We start from the raw sequence: 12,567 nt of genomic DNA, 5'->3' as shown, positions 1-12,567 counted from the left end.
TCTAAAGATGAACTATGCTACATTGCTCCCAAAATATTCCCTAAGATCCAACAATAAACTTTATAATCATCTTCTCTGAAGGCACCTCACACTTGTGTGAACGATCACAAATCTTGATAGAGCATCTTGCTCCACCATTCTATGTAGTCAACTTCTTCATGCCAAGGAAGAATAATGCAATAGAAAATTTAGGATTTACAATTATTTTAAGTCTTTAAGCATTTGAAGTTGTTGAAAAGTAAATATTGCATTTTTATTGAGTATTGTAAACTGAATAAAATTTAACTCAGCCCTAGGATAATTAGTCCTTTCCCATCTTATAAATGGAGTTCTCAATCCCTCATATAATTCTATTCTATGATTTAATATAAAACTCTTTTTTCTCTATATTTTATTTCATCTTCTTTTGCATGATATTATTCTCAGTGCTACATCAAGGAGTATAAAGACACTTCTATTAAGAAACCGAGAATGTGGAAGAGAGAGATGTATAAATGGCTATGCATAAAGGGCTTAGAGAGAAAGAGACCCTGCTGACACTTTATCACTGACTTTGTGCCACTCTCCTCCAATGGCCATGATATCCTAGTAAAATGTAGATGTCAATTAAAGGGATCCAACTAAAATTCTAAACCTTGTCGGATATAATACACCAAGGCCAACTATTCGTAAAAGAATGAAGTAGAGAAGATGATAAATCCTCGTGTACCTGAAGCCAATCAGCAACAGCCGCTACATTAGGCATAGTAGCACTCATTCCAACTATCTGCAAGCCATGAGCTGAGCCACCCTCTCCACTACTACCTCCTGACCTTTCACCACTAGATAAATCAGTGCTTCCTTCACCAGCAGCATAGCGAAGCTTTGTCAACAGTAACTCCAAAAGGTAACCATGGTGTTGATCTGCGACCTATAATTGCAAACAACATAGCAAATAGATGCAATCATGAAAGTTGTCACGGGATCAGAGAGGTAGGGAGAAGAGTGACATGTAGCCAAGACTAAACTGAACAAACCAAGGAATAAAGGCAGACAAGCAAAGAAAGAAGATTCCTTGACTGATAATAAACTATCTAGATTGTAAACTATCAATTCAATTGGAGCTCTTTTTCTGCAACAGTTTTATCAAATTAAATATATTCAACAGCTTTGCAACTCTCAGAATATGAAAGAGAGCCTAATGATGACCATGTTACGGTAATGCCCAAGTTCGAGTTAACCATGTATAACTATGACTATACCTAGAAAAATTCCAACATTACAAATTACAAACCCTAATCCTCACCTTTCTCAAGAATGAAATAGAGACTAGTGTTTGCTTCTTTTCATGATCAAATACTTGACTGGCCAGTTGCTTTCGATGCTTCCTAATCAAGAAATAAAGAAAGGCAAACAACAACAACCAAACATTTATCCCACTGAGTGAGGTAGACTATATGAATCCACCTATGTCATTGAGTTCAATCTCCTACTATATCATTATATTTAAATAAATTTTATCCTATTTTATCGTTGTTAACCAAATAAATAAAGAAAAAATATATATAAAAAACTAATTGTTCTACAGAGACATGAAAGAAACAGAAATAACAAAGAAAATATTAGTGTCAACATGTGCAAATCCCCAACCATTTCTGCACTAATCCAAAGGGATGAGAGAAACGGCTAAAAGCAGAGAAGAGAAATGGCAAACAAGTCAATAAATGGTTCTACCCATTTGGAAATACGTTAAATATTTGAAGCAAGCTACAAAATGGTATGATTAAAAAGCTCTATCACCCTACAAGGAGAAAAAGGTTAAACATTAAAAAAAAATTCTAAGACTCCAACTAATGTCCAATATAAAAAAAACTGCTCATGTAAGAAAACTTTATATCCTATGTCACACATACATTCAGCAATTAGTCATGCATCAATTTCACAAGGATCATAAATATTAAAAATAAAAGTCTAGTACATCACTTTAATCTACCATTTCAATGAAAAAAACATTAGTAAACAAATCTAGGGAATAGGAAAAGAAAAAAGAAGAAACAAATGAAAGAAAAGTTACCATATGAAGTTCATCTATCACAATGATTCCAAGTTCAGAAAGACGGCTTTCCTCTAACAAGCGATTAATTAAAGAGTTTGCCTTCTCAATGGTGCATACAGCTACAGAAGTATCTTTAGGAAGTGCTCCACCACCCTGATTTCCGTAGAAACTACGAACATGCTTACCAAACGGCTCAAGAAGCAACTCCAAGTGTTCAGCCTAGAATTAAGATGCTCACAAATAGGACCAAATGATAAAGGTTTCATTTTTAATTCAATGATATGTGTAACATACATGATTCATTTAATCAGCTGTACCTTTTCAGCACAAAGCGATACATATGGAAGAACAAGAAGAGCCATTTTCCCAGAAGATAAAACTTGTCTTAACATCAAAATTTCAGCTACAAAACTCTTGCCAGCACTGTCAAACAACTCTATATTATCAACATTCATAGAAGCACACCACAAAAGCCAACAAACCGACAGAATATGATATGGACTCAGACTAAGATTGTTAGAGATGCATATAGGAACACAAATTGCTTTGATCTTCAATTTCATCACTCAGACAAAGTAAATTTGTGCAATTCAGGATAAATTAGTATGTGACAGAATATAATAAATGTAAAAGAATAGACAATATGTGTTTTTTTAATCTACAATAAATTTAATGGAAATCCAAAGATGAGAAAGTGCTAGAACTTAGAATTAATTAATCAAAAACTGAGCACATTGATTGTTGAAAATTTTCACATAGGCACTACAAAATTGTGATTATTGGCAAATATTAGGAGCTTAGATTTTAATAGTGTGTGATTATATAATCTACGATAAATATAATGGCAATCTAAAGATGAGAAAGTGCTACAACTTAGGCATTAGTTACTAAATCAACAACGGAGCACATTGATTGATTCATATTTTCACATGGGTAGTACACAATTGTTATTATTGACAAACATTAGGAGCTTAGATATAATTAGCTTTGTGATACTGATTATTAAACCATCTTTGTATAGAATTGTTACCCAAGTTCTTTGCAAGCATTTATATTGTAATTTTCAAATGATTACTTATCAAGACCACATATAGTCAGCATACGCCCACACATATTGCACAAGCATTATGCAATGGCACAATAAATGTAGTTGAATATGTACTTAAAGCATGAGATTTTAATGAGGTTAGCATCCGATACATTTCAAGCCCATGGATTTGCAATGTTCATTGCGACTTGGGGGAGGAGAGTGTATGGAAATGATTCAGTGAGAGAAAAACATTTCTATAGAAATGAAATGTTTCCCAACACCTCAGGAATCAAAGGTCAAAGTGCAACACACTAAAAATACAAATTAAAAGAGAAACATAATTTTCATTTGGGAAAAAATAAAGAATAATTTTTACCCCGTTATATACTCCAACTTGACACCATACATCAAAAACATGAAGTTTCAAAGAATAACAAATACAAAAAATCTAAAATTTATTGTTCTTTGTAGTGTATTATTGTACTCATTAAACAAAGTTCCTAGCTCCACCACTGCCAGAAAGCATAACTAAGATTGTTGCCACTAAAATTTAAAAAAGAAACCAGAAAAAAGGAGAAAGAGTGGTTTGATGCAGTGAACATCTTAATTATATTACAAAAAATTGGCAAGAAAAATCCAAATTGCAAAATAGACAACAAATTGAAACAATTGAAAAAAAAAAACATCAATCATCAACCATTTTCCAAAAATAAATTGTTACTAAATACCTTGTAGTTGCACAATAAACAAGATTTCTTCTCTCTAGAACACCATCAATAAGCAGACATTCCACCTAAAATTTAGATAAAACACATGCCCACAGCGTCAATTTGTGCTATGTTGTAAAAGTCATGAATATGAAATGCAAAATCACATTCATCATAAAGCCTCAAGATGGCATGATACATACATATACAAATTCAGGTTGCATATTCTTATTTTGCATATATAAGAAAATTGATTTGTGATTGAGTGAATCTGGATCAAAGAACTTTAAAAATATATATAATGAAAGTAATTGGTGCAAAGTTTTAAATATTAACACCACAATGAAATTAACATATATTATATTGCTCTTTTTAGTACATCGACATTCCCTGAAATCTTGAAGGTAATAAAACCAGACTTTGCATACAAGGATGGTTATCAATAGAGTTAATTAGGACTAAAAATTCAGAAATGCATCAATTTACATCAAAATAAGAAAAGAAAAAAAGTAGAAATCGCTACCAATGCACAAAACTACTAGTGTTGATTTAGTAAATATAAAGAATGCTATATTAATAATGACATGACTATGCAAAGTTCAATTGAGATGTCTAAAATGACACCACTATCAAAATCTATGCACTTCATATCATATTCTTATATTCATGTTTTCTATAGGGATGGAGAAACTTGCAGGCATTAACTCAAGTTTAAAGAACAACGCGCTCAGTGTGACAAAAAATTTGAGGTTCATATCATACAATCTTGTGATACGTTCTCAACACAAAAGAATGTTTAGAAAGATATATGTTCCTTCAGACTCAAAGAACAAGGGAATCACAAATTCACATCCAGATCTTTGATATTAATTCGTTTGGAATCCAAAAAAACCCAACAATGAGCATTTTAACTAAGGAAAAATTGGGTTTCCTAATCTCACTAGACGCAATTGCCCCTTCTCTAAATTGGATTTCTAAATGCCACATACCCCATGCTACCTGCATTCATGCTTTTCTTATTCAAAAAAACATAACATTGAAAAGGATAATTTATTGAAGACCCTCAGAAAATAAATTACAATTCCTCCAAGCACAATAACTGAGAGTTAGTTACACGAGAACTAACTTCTACTATAGAAATCCTTCTTTTAAAAATTGATTCCAAAGGCAAGGAAAATGTAAACTAAAGTTAAAAGTCAAACCTGCCAAGGATAAAGCTTTGAGATGCCTTTCTTCATATAGATGCTGCAAACTTCTGAAGGAAGCCAACTGTGTAACTGTAGTCTGTACTCTGGAAGCATAAAACTGGATGGAGTACCAGACACCTCATGACTGTCATCAGATACTGATACTTTCTGATTCTTTTCCTCTCTGTTAGCTGAATCATGAGCATTCCCTGAAGGAGAACTATTATCTTGAGTCAATGAAACACATTGTCCTTTGGAAACAGCCAAATTAAAATCTGCCCCAGTTTGACAGGAATTTTCATTTGCATATGATGAACCATTAGGAACACTTGAGATGTCTTTCTCTTGCTCAGGTTGTGGTGAATGATGAAGAAATTCATGGTTTACACCATTATCATTTGCAGCCTGAATACTGAAAATAACAGAAACTTCAGTTTTCTCGGCAACACACTGCTGCAAGCTGTCCTCATGAGAGAAGTCGAAATGCTTTACAGGCAATGGAGATGCACTATTAGTTTGATTAACTCTCAGTGCCATTATATTTTCTGGTACAATTTTCTCAAAAGTCTTTGAACAATCCTTTGATGTCATTTCTCCAGTACCATTCAACACATTTTTATTTTGTGGAACCATAAAAGATGATCCATCTGCTACTAATTTGTTGTCGGATATTTCATTGCTAGAACAAGGTAGGTTGTTAGGTTTAGTAACGGCTGGAAGTAGACAATCAGCTACTTGAATTGCTTCACACCAAAACTCTTCACCTGGCGAGAACATTGAGTTTCGGACAGCAGATTTGGGGGTGCCAGAGGGACCTTCAGTATTACATGACCTACCCTCTCTGCAGTGTCTTACATTTGTGTTGCTAGCACTTGGAGTAGCACTGCATCTTCTCAAGCTTACACCTACATTAATTTCACTATTGAGCTTCTTACCACCCGAAATCTGCATAGATTTGTTTCTTCATATTTGCCAAAGAAGAATAACAAAATAATAATAATAATAAAGAATCAAAACTATAAGGACTCACATTAAATTTGACCTCCTTGACTTCCTCATTCTCAGCAATTGCTTGTGATCTACAGGTGGGTGGTTCAGGAAAATTATGAGAAGCCTCTAAGGGGCATTGCCTTTTAGTTAACACCTTGCTGCAAGGTGTTAGATAAGATGGACTACCATTCCTCTTTTGGCCCTTCTGCTCTGGTTCCGAAGGCAAGCTTACAGCTGCTTGTACATCACTGGTTACAGGCACTAAATAGGTAACTATACCAAGAATACCAAACATTCTGATGATGCACTAATACACTAACTAAATGAAACATAAAAATAATAATAATATCTTTAAAGCAAATTAAGTGTGTAACTGAGTGATACAGCAAACAAGGGCAATTACCTGCAGTATAAAGATAGAAAATCTGCAGCAAATTTCTTGAGTTCCAAATTCCCTTCGCTGGGAGTTTCACGAGACAGTACGGCCTCTGAAGAATCTTTTTCTCTCTCTGCAACCACAGCAATGGAAGGACATTGCGCGGAATCCAGATGATCCCCAGGCCTATTTTCTTTAGCACATCCATTTCCTGCACAAGAATTGAAGGCCAACTTGCGAGAAGCATCAGACCCCGAACCAATCTCCGAGCCCAGATTCCTCTTTACAAGTTCATGCCTTGGAGAAGAATCGTCATCTTCACATACGCAGGCGAGTGGCGTGCCTTTAGGGGACTTCGACAGGAACCCATCCAGGGTGCTCTTGCCGCTTGGAGATCCCACAGCCGGACTTCTGGATTCCTTATCTGAAATTTCGTCCTTTGGCAGTAGGTTTTTCCGCTTCCTCGAAGCAAAGAACTGAGAAAAAAGAGAGAGAGAAAGGGAGATCGGAGAGCGGAGGGAGGCTAAGAAAAATAGGGTTTCAGGGGCTGTGGAAAAGAAGGCACACCTGATCAATGCGAGCTCGAGATGGTTCTGCGGACATCGCCGAAGCCGCGTGAGAGAGAAACGCGAAGGCTAGTTGTTAATCGACGACGACAGTCGTCGGCATCGGCGGCCACAGCGCTCTTGTTTTGAACGAGAGAAACCGAGCGCCAACTTTGGTGTCTATGCCCCACGGCCAAGGAACGGATATATAAAACAAAGGGCTTTCGGGTTGAAAAACACGTGTAAAACTCATCCAATTTTTCTTCTTTATAATTAAATTTCTCATAATAAATCACAATGTTTGTTTGGGAGGAGGTGAGGGAAGGAGAGAGAAAGGTAAGAAAGAGGAAAGATAATTTTTATTTTTGTTTGGGATGGAGTGAGTTAAGGAGAGGAAGGAAGAGAAGGGTAAGTTTTCCCCTTGCATGTCCATGAATCGACATAATTTCTTACCTTATAAAGAAGGAGAAAAAAAACTTATAAAATATTTATTCCAATTATATCCCTATATTAAAATATTAATTATTAAAATAACTCATCTATTAGATTTTTGTATTGTCATTCCTCATCGCATAACGCAATCATTACAAGATCTCATCGCTCGCACTCTTGGACGTCAATCTTCATCCTAAATTTCTCTGAAGATAAAATTCAAAAGAATATATTTTTATAAAAATATATGTAAAAATGTTATTTTTTTTTATCGTATCAAAATGTACAGATTCTGTATTTCACATATTTATTATATATATATTAAAATTTTTTATTTATTTAAAATTAATTTTTATTGGTCTCATAAGTTATATATATTTTTTCACATATAAATTTATTTTAAAAGTAAAAGTATTTTTATAATTTTATATATTTAACCTTCACTCTCTTTCCTTTCTTCCCAAACAAAATAACACATGTTACGTTAATGAACACCCTTCCTCCCAAACAAGGTGAAAATAAATACTTCTCTTTTCTTTCCTTTCCCTTCCTTCCCCTTCCGTTAATGAAACCTTCTCTCACCCCATCCAAACAGGCCAAACAGCAATCGTTCCTCGAGAAAATACATGTTCTGATTTTTACTAGTAAATTTTCGATAATGCTTCCAACAGGAATCATCCTTTGAATAATCAGCTGTTTGCTATTCACCATCAACATTGCCTAAGCAAAATACAATTGACAGTTAAAATTCTTCCATGCTTCAAGTCTAATCCCTCTGACAACCAATATAATCAAAATTTGGAATTTGTCACAGACCCATAAATATTAAGTTCGTTGTAATATTTGCCTGAGTTGCCATGCCCAGGAACAAACCATTCCGATAGCACAGTATATCGAAATCATCATGAGAGGAAGAAATGGCAAACTACTTCCAAAAACATATGGATGCAGTAGCTGACCCCATAACTCCACACCCAGCAAACCTAGAAGATAAATTGTTCCAAATTTTCCAATAAATGCTTCTTTTCGATCTGAAGCACTTGGGTTGTGGGCTTTATCTTCTGCGGAGACAACACCCGGCTTGAAATAGGACGATAAGCCAATCCACATGGCGATGGCGTACAGCGCGAGAAGCAGTACTTTTATTGGATATTCCTGTGGCTCGAATAGCAGAGGAAACATGGAGTAACAGGATACTGCAGAGAATGAATAAGAGATTATTAGTTGCGAGTTCAAAGAATGGAACAGTTAATCAAAAGGTGCTACTATCTCAAGAAGCCACCACCACTAAGATCTGCACTAATGATAGGTCCATAAATCCGTTCATCGAGTATGTGCAAGTAAATAAAGAAAAACTACCATCACGACCGATCACCTCTGTGGCTATAAGACTAGTTGATCAAGAAACAACTGCACCATGTGCTATCCATTTCAAAATAGAAACAAAACGAAAAAGTATATCGATTAGCAAGCGTCAGGAATACCTATTGAAAGCAAGAAATAGTGTCTTGCATCATCCAAGCTGTCCATTGAAATTATAGCAAGCGGGATTGTGAAATGAAGTGATGCTTTCTCATGAACATGCCAGCCAAACATGAAGCCACATGTGAAGGCATATGCCACCCATCTGATAAGGTGTTTTGCTTGGGGCTTTTGGAAAGCTTTGATGAGACATGGAGACATACTAAGTAACACCATTACAAATGTTATCAAAGGGGTGACCTATCATCAGTTCAGAAGAACAACAAAAATCAGATCAAAACAGCTAGCTGAATGATCATACACTCCGAGCACAGAAGTGTTTAAGTACCTGAGGAAGCACAGCAAAATGAGAAGAATTTCCGACCAAGCCACCAGTAAAAGATGCTTCAGGAGCAGGGATATCAAATCCAAGCTTTGAAAGCACAATAGCAAGTAGCTTGTCAATAACTATGTAAAAGACCCAAAAATTTGGAGCCCAATATGCATGGCAGAGGCCCCTACCAAATGGGAATAAACGACCAAGAACCTGTTGAATCTGCAGAAGTATCATACTGTCAAAAATAGTTTGGAAAAAGCATGTCATACTGCAATGGGTAATCATAAAGGAGGATAAATTGCATTGTCTAACAAACAGCCACCCAAAAGAAGTCAATAAACGAATAGAAATTGCAATATTTAATTATTCAATCTCTGTTCAATACATAATGAGTAGTTCTTCAAATCCTTTCTTTTATGATGTAGCATTTGACTTATCATTCCACCACTGCATTAGCCTCTAGTGTGAACAAGTTCTCCAATTTTCAACATATTCAAGTGTTGGCAAGACAACACAAATATCCTTGATAGAAGATGCATAATTAATTTCAAGGACACCAAAATCAAGGGGAACCAGGTAATATAATCTAACGAGCAAAAATGGCTCGCAAGCTAACTGACAAAAATGAGTTCTTTTTATCCACCTACTTGAGATCAATGAATACAAGCTTAATACCATAGCAATCTCTATTGTTAACGTATGAGTTGTAAACATAAAGAAGTTTGACCTTGGTTCTATTTCATCTCTTCGACAAATTTAGTAATAAGCATAAAAGTCCTATTGTTTTGATGGAGAGAAGAACCTATAATTAGCTTTTCAGGAAATTTACAAACAAACAATTTCAACGAAATCTTTCAATTTCTTATTTTACTAGAGTACATGGTTAACATAAAGTTCTGAAAACATCATTTCTTAGAGAACAGTTGAGCACTGAAAAAGAGACTAAACAAGAATAACGGATGCGCACTACTGTATAATATTTGAGAAAATATGCAGGATTAATATGGCTGTAAGATTGAAGGCAAAGTAACCCTTAATTGGCATTTAGGATGATACACACCAAAGAGCAATATGCACATCAAATGAAATCCAACAAGAAAAAAGTAGAAAGCATGGCGAAGAAATTATTTGTCAATGCCCTGGAAAAGTAGTTACACAGCAAAACATACTAATAGTATGAAAAATGGTACAAAAAGGATCCTCTTGCAATTTGACAACCTTTGCTTAAGAAACCAATTATAGAAAACAGCAATAGACAGTTTCTTGAATGACTAGGATGGTTACAGCTGCTCAAAATAGTCTTGAGTAAAGCACCTTGTAAGGAACCATGGAGAAGTCGATGTAAACTTGAATACGTGCAAGCTACACAGATGCTGATGTTATGTAATAAAGATTTTCATCTAGATCCCAGTGATTAAAAGGACTAATGGTAATTATTTAGAGTGGCAGTAATGCCAAAAGCTTAGATTCTATTAGCCCTAGGTTGCTTGCCTTAAGTTTCTTTCCTCAAATAGTCACTGTTCCCAGTCGGTGCCCTTGAACAACTGATGAACACAAAAAACAATCTAAAATTTTCTAGTTTCCCTACAAAAAGGCGAATTTAGAGTGATTTTCATAATTTCATAAGTAACCTAATCTCTGATTAATGCTCAAAAACATGGATCAAGTAAGAAAAGGAAAAGTTCAAAATTTTACTACAAAATTCTCCAGAAATCGTTAGCGAAACTAAACAGGAAGCTTTCTACCCCGGAAAATTAAGATTGTAATTCAAAGAACAACGATAAATTTTGCAATCACAGCTTTAGACGAACTGCAGATTGTAACTAAATCAATACAAGATTACCATCTCACCTGTCCATAGTAAAAGAACGGACCAAATGCAGCGACGAAGACGGCTCCTACCACTCCTCCCATTGTTAGAAACCTCCCCGACGCCTTCCACAGGCTGCCTCTACAGTAATTCCTGAGGAGGTACACAAAATACAGCGGCGCGGCGACCAAAAAGAGGTGCTTGGAGCAGATCAGGACAGCGAAGGCAATGCCCCCGGCAAGATCCTTCCCTTCCTCCAGGAAGGAGAGGGAGAGGAGAAGGATGCCAAGGAGGTAGCCGTTGTACTGGAAATGGATATGGTCAACGATGAGAAGCGCGGGCGACCATAGGAGCAGGACGAGGACAATGCTTCGACGAGCGATCGGAAGCCTGCGGCGAGCGAGTCGGGCGGCGGCGAGGAGGAAGACGAGATCGGTGACGATGACCGAGAGGCGGAGGTAGAGGAGGACCGGGAGGGGAGCGGATGAAGGAGGGGAGGGGGAGAGGTGGAGGAGGCCAGAGGGATGGAGGCCGAGGGAAGTAGCCGGAAGGGCGAGGAGGCGCTGGAAGTAGGCGAAGAGCGGGGGGTAATCGAGGGTACAGCAGGGAGCCGACGTATCGGAGTACCAGCGGCGGAGGGGAACGCTGGAGGTGAGAGCGAGCCAGTGGCGATGCACTTCGAAGTCGGTGCTGCGGTACGAGGGGATCAGGAGAACCTTGACGCAGGCCGCCACCGCCCACATCCACAACGCCTCCGCCATGGTCGCCCCCTGCCCCGTTGCTCGTCAAGGCAACGGAATAGAAGCCAAGCATAGCTATCAATGGGCCAAGTAGTGGGCTTTTAATAAAGCCCAAAAACCAATCCAATTAACAAGTTTCTATATCTATACATTCAATTTTACAGTGACTTCAAAACATACTTCATTTGATTCGGCCAAGGGCGACCGTCTCTTTCTCCTTCGATGGCAGCTCAATCTCAGCGTCCCTGCGACTCGGTGCTCATCGATAGGTAATTCATTCGCGATGAAGCTCGGATTTTGATAGGTAAGGGGGGATTTTTCTCTTTGGTTCGTCGTCAAAGGTGGAGTTTAGAGCGAACCCTGATGGGAGGAAGAGCGGTGGAAAGGTCGCCGGCCCACCGGCTACAGGGCGGAGCCGCTCAGGTAAAATCTCTCAGGTACTGCCGCCTCCGGAAGCTATCGCCTCCACCTGTCTCCTCCTTACCCCCTCCCTCTTCTTTGTGTTATTAACAAATTCATGAACATAATTTCAGCTTTATAATAAAATTAACATGTTTTGAATTTAACAAATTTCAGTACTTTTATTTTTCAATAAAGTTTTTATTTTTTTTATTTTTAAAACATCGATTATCGTACAAATAATTATTTTTCATAATCTATATTTGCTTTTTTTTTGTTTTATTAATGAGTCATCTGATCTAAATGATAAACAGCCAGCTCTTCTTCTTCATCGCGATTACCTTAATTAATTATTTGTTTAGATTATTACTTTGCCATTTTCTTTAAATCCACATCTTTTCAATTGATGTTTTTTTGAAAATACGTTTTCTAATAACTATAATGGCAAAAAAATAATGATTTTACAATATCATTATTAATAATTAAATTTATTACATATTGCTCAATGTTCTCGATAC

The 12,567-nt window shown here is 36.7% G+C and overlaps 2 protein-coding genes across 2 annotated transcripts in view; both read right to left on the bottom strand.

The window, feature by feature from the left end:
- LOC141821567 (helicase and polymerase-containing protein TEBICHI) overlaps nt 1-6,928 on the bottom strand; it is a 10,849-nt gene extending 3,921 nt beyond the window's left edge. The window contains exons 1-8 of the mRNA XM_074708953.1: nt 6,893-6,928; nt 6,353-6,801; nt 5,990-6,197; nt 4,975-5,904; nt 3,794-3,858; nt 2,353-2,458; nt 2,054-2,254; nt 710-910 (exon numbers count right to left, since the gene is read on the bottom strand). Of these exons, the coding sequence (XP_074565054.1) occupies nt 710-910; nt 2,054-2,254; nt 2,353-2,458; nt 3,794-3,858; nt 4,975-5,904; nt 5,990-6,197; nt 6,353-6,801; nt 6,893-6,928 (2,196 nt within the window). The remainder of the gene's footprint in view (nt 1-709; nt 911-2,053; nt 2,255-2,352; nt 2,459-3,793; nt 3,859-4,974; nt 5,905-5,989; nt 6,198-6,352; nt 6,802-6,892) is intronic.
- A 1,041-nt stretch (nt 6,929-7,969) lies between these two features.
- Nucleotides 7,970-11,690, bottom strand: LOC141821931 (dolichyl pyrophosphate Glc1Man9GlcNAc2 alpha-1,3-glucosyltransferase). Its single transcript, XM_074709317.1, has 4 exons — nt 10,952-11,690; nt 9,113-9,319; nt 8,787-9,024; nt 7,970-8,498 (listed from the first exon to the last, which is right to left on the bottom strand). Exons 1-4 carry the CDS (start codon nt 11,669-11,671, stop codon nt 8,128-8,130), a joined length of 1,536 nt encoding a protein of 511 aa, XP_074565418.1. The 5' UTR covers nt 11,672-11,690; the 3' UTR covers nt 7,970-8,127.
- Between the last annotated feature and the right edge of the window lie 877 nt (nt 11,691-12,567).

The sequence above is a fragment of the Curcuma longa genome, chromosome 2 (genome assembly GCF_044706935.1).
Source record: "Curcuma longa cultivar G26 ecotype Majalengka, Jawa Barat chromosome 2, ITB_CL_G26_1.1, whole genome shotgun sequence".
NCBI classification, from domain to species: Eukaryota; Viridiplantae; Streptophyta; class Magnoliopsida; order Zingiberales; family Zingiberaceae; genus Curcuma; species Curcuma longa.
The sequence above is the reverse complement of the archived record's forward strand: the minus strand, read 5'-3'. Positions and strand labels throughout refer to the sequence as shown.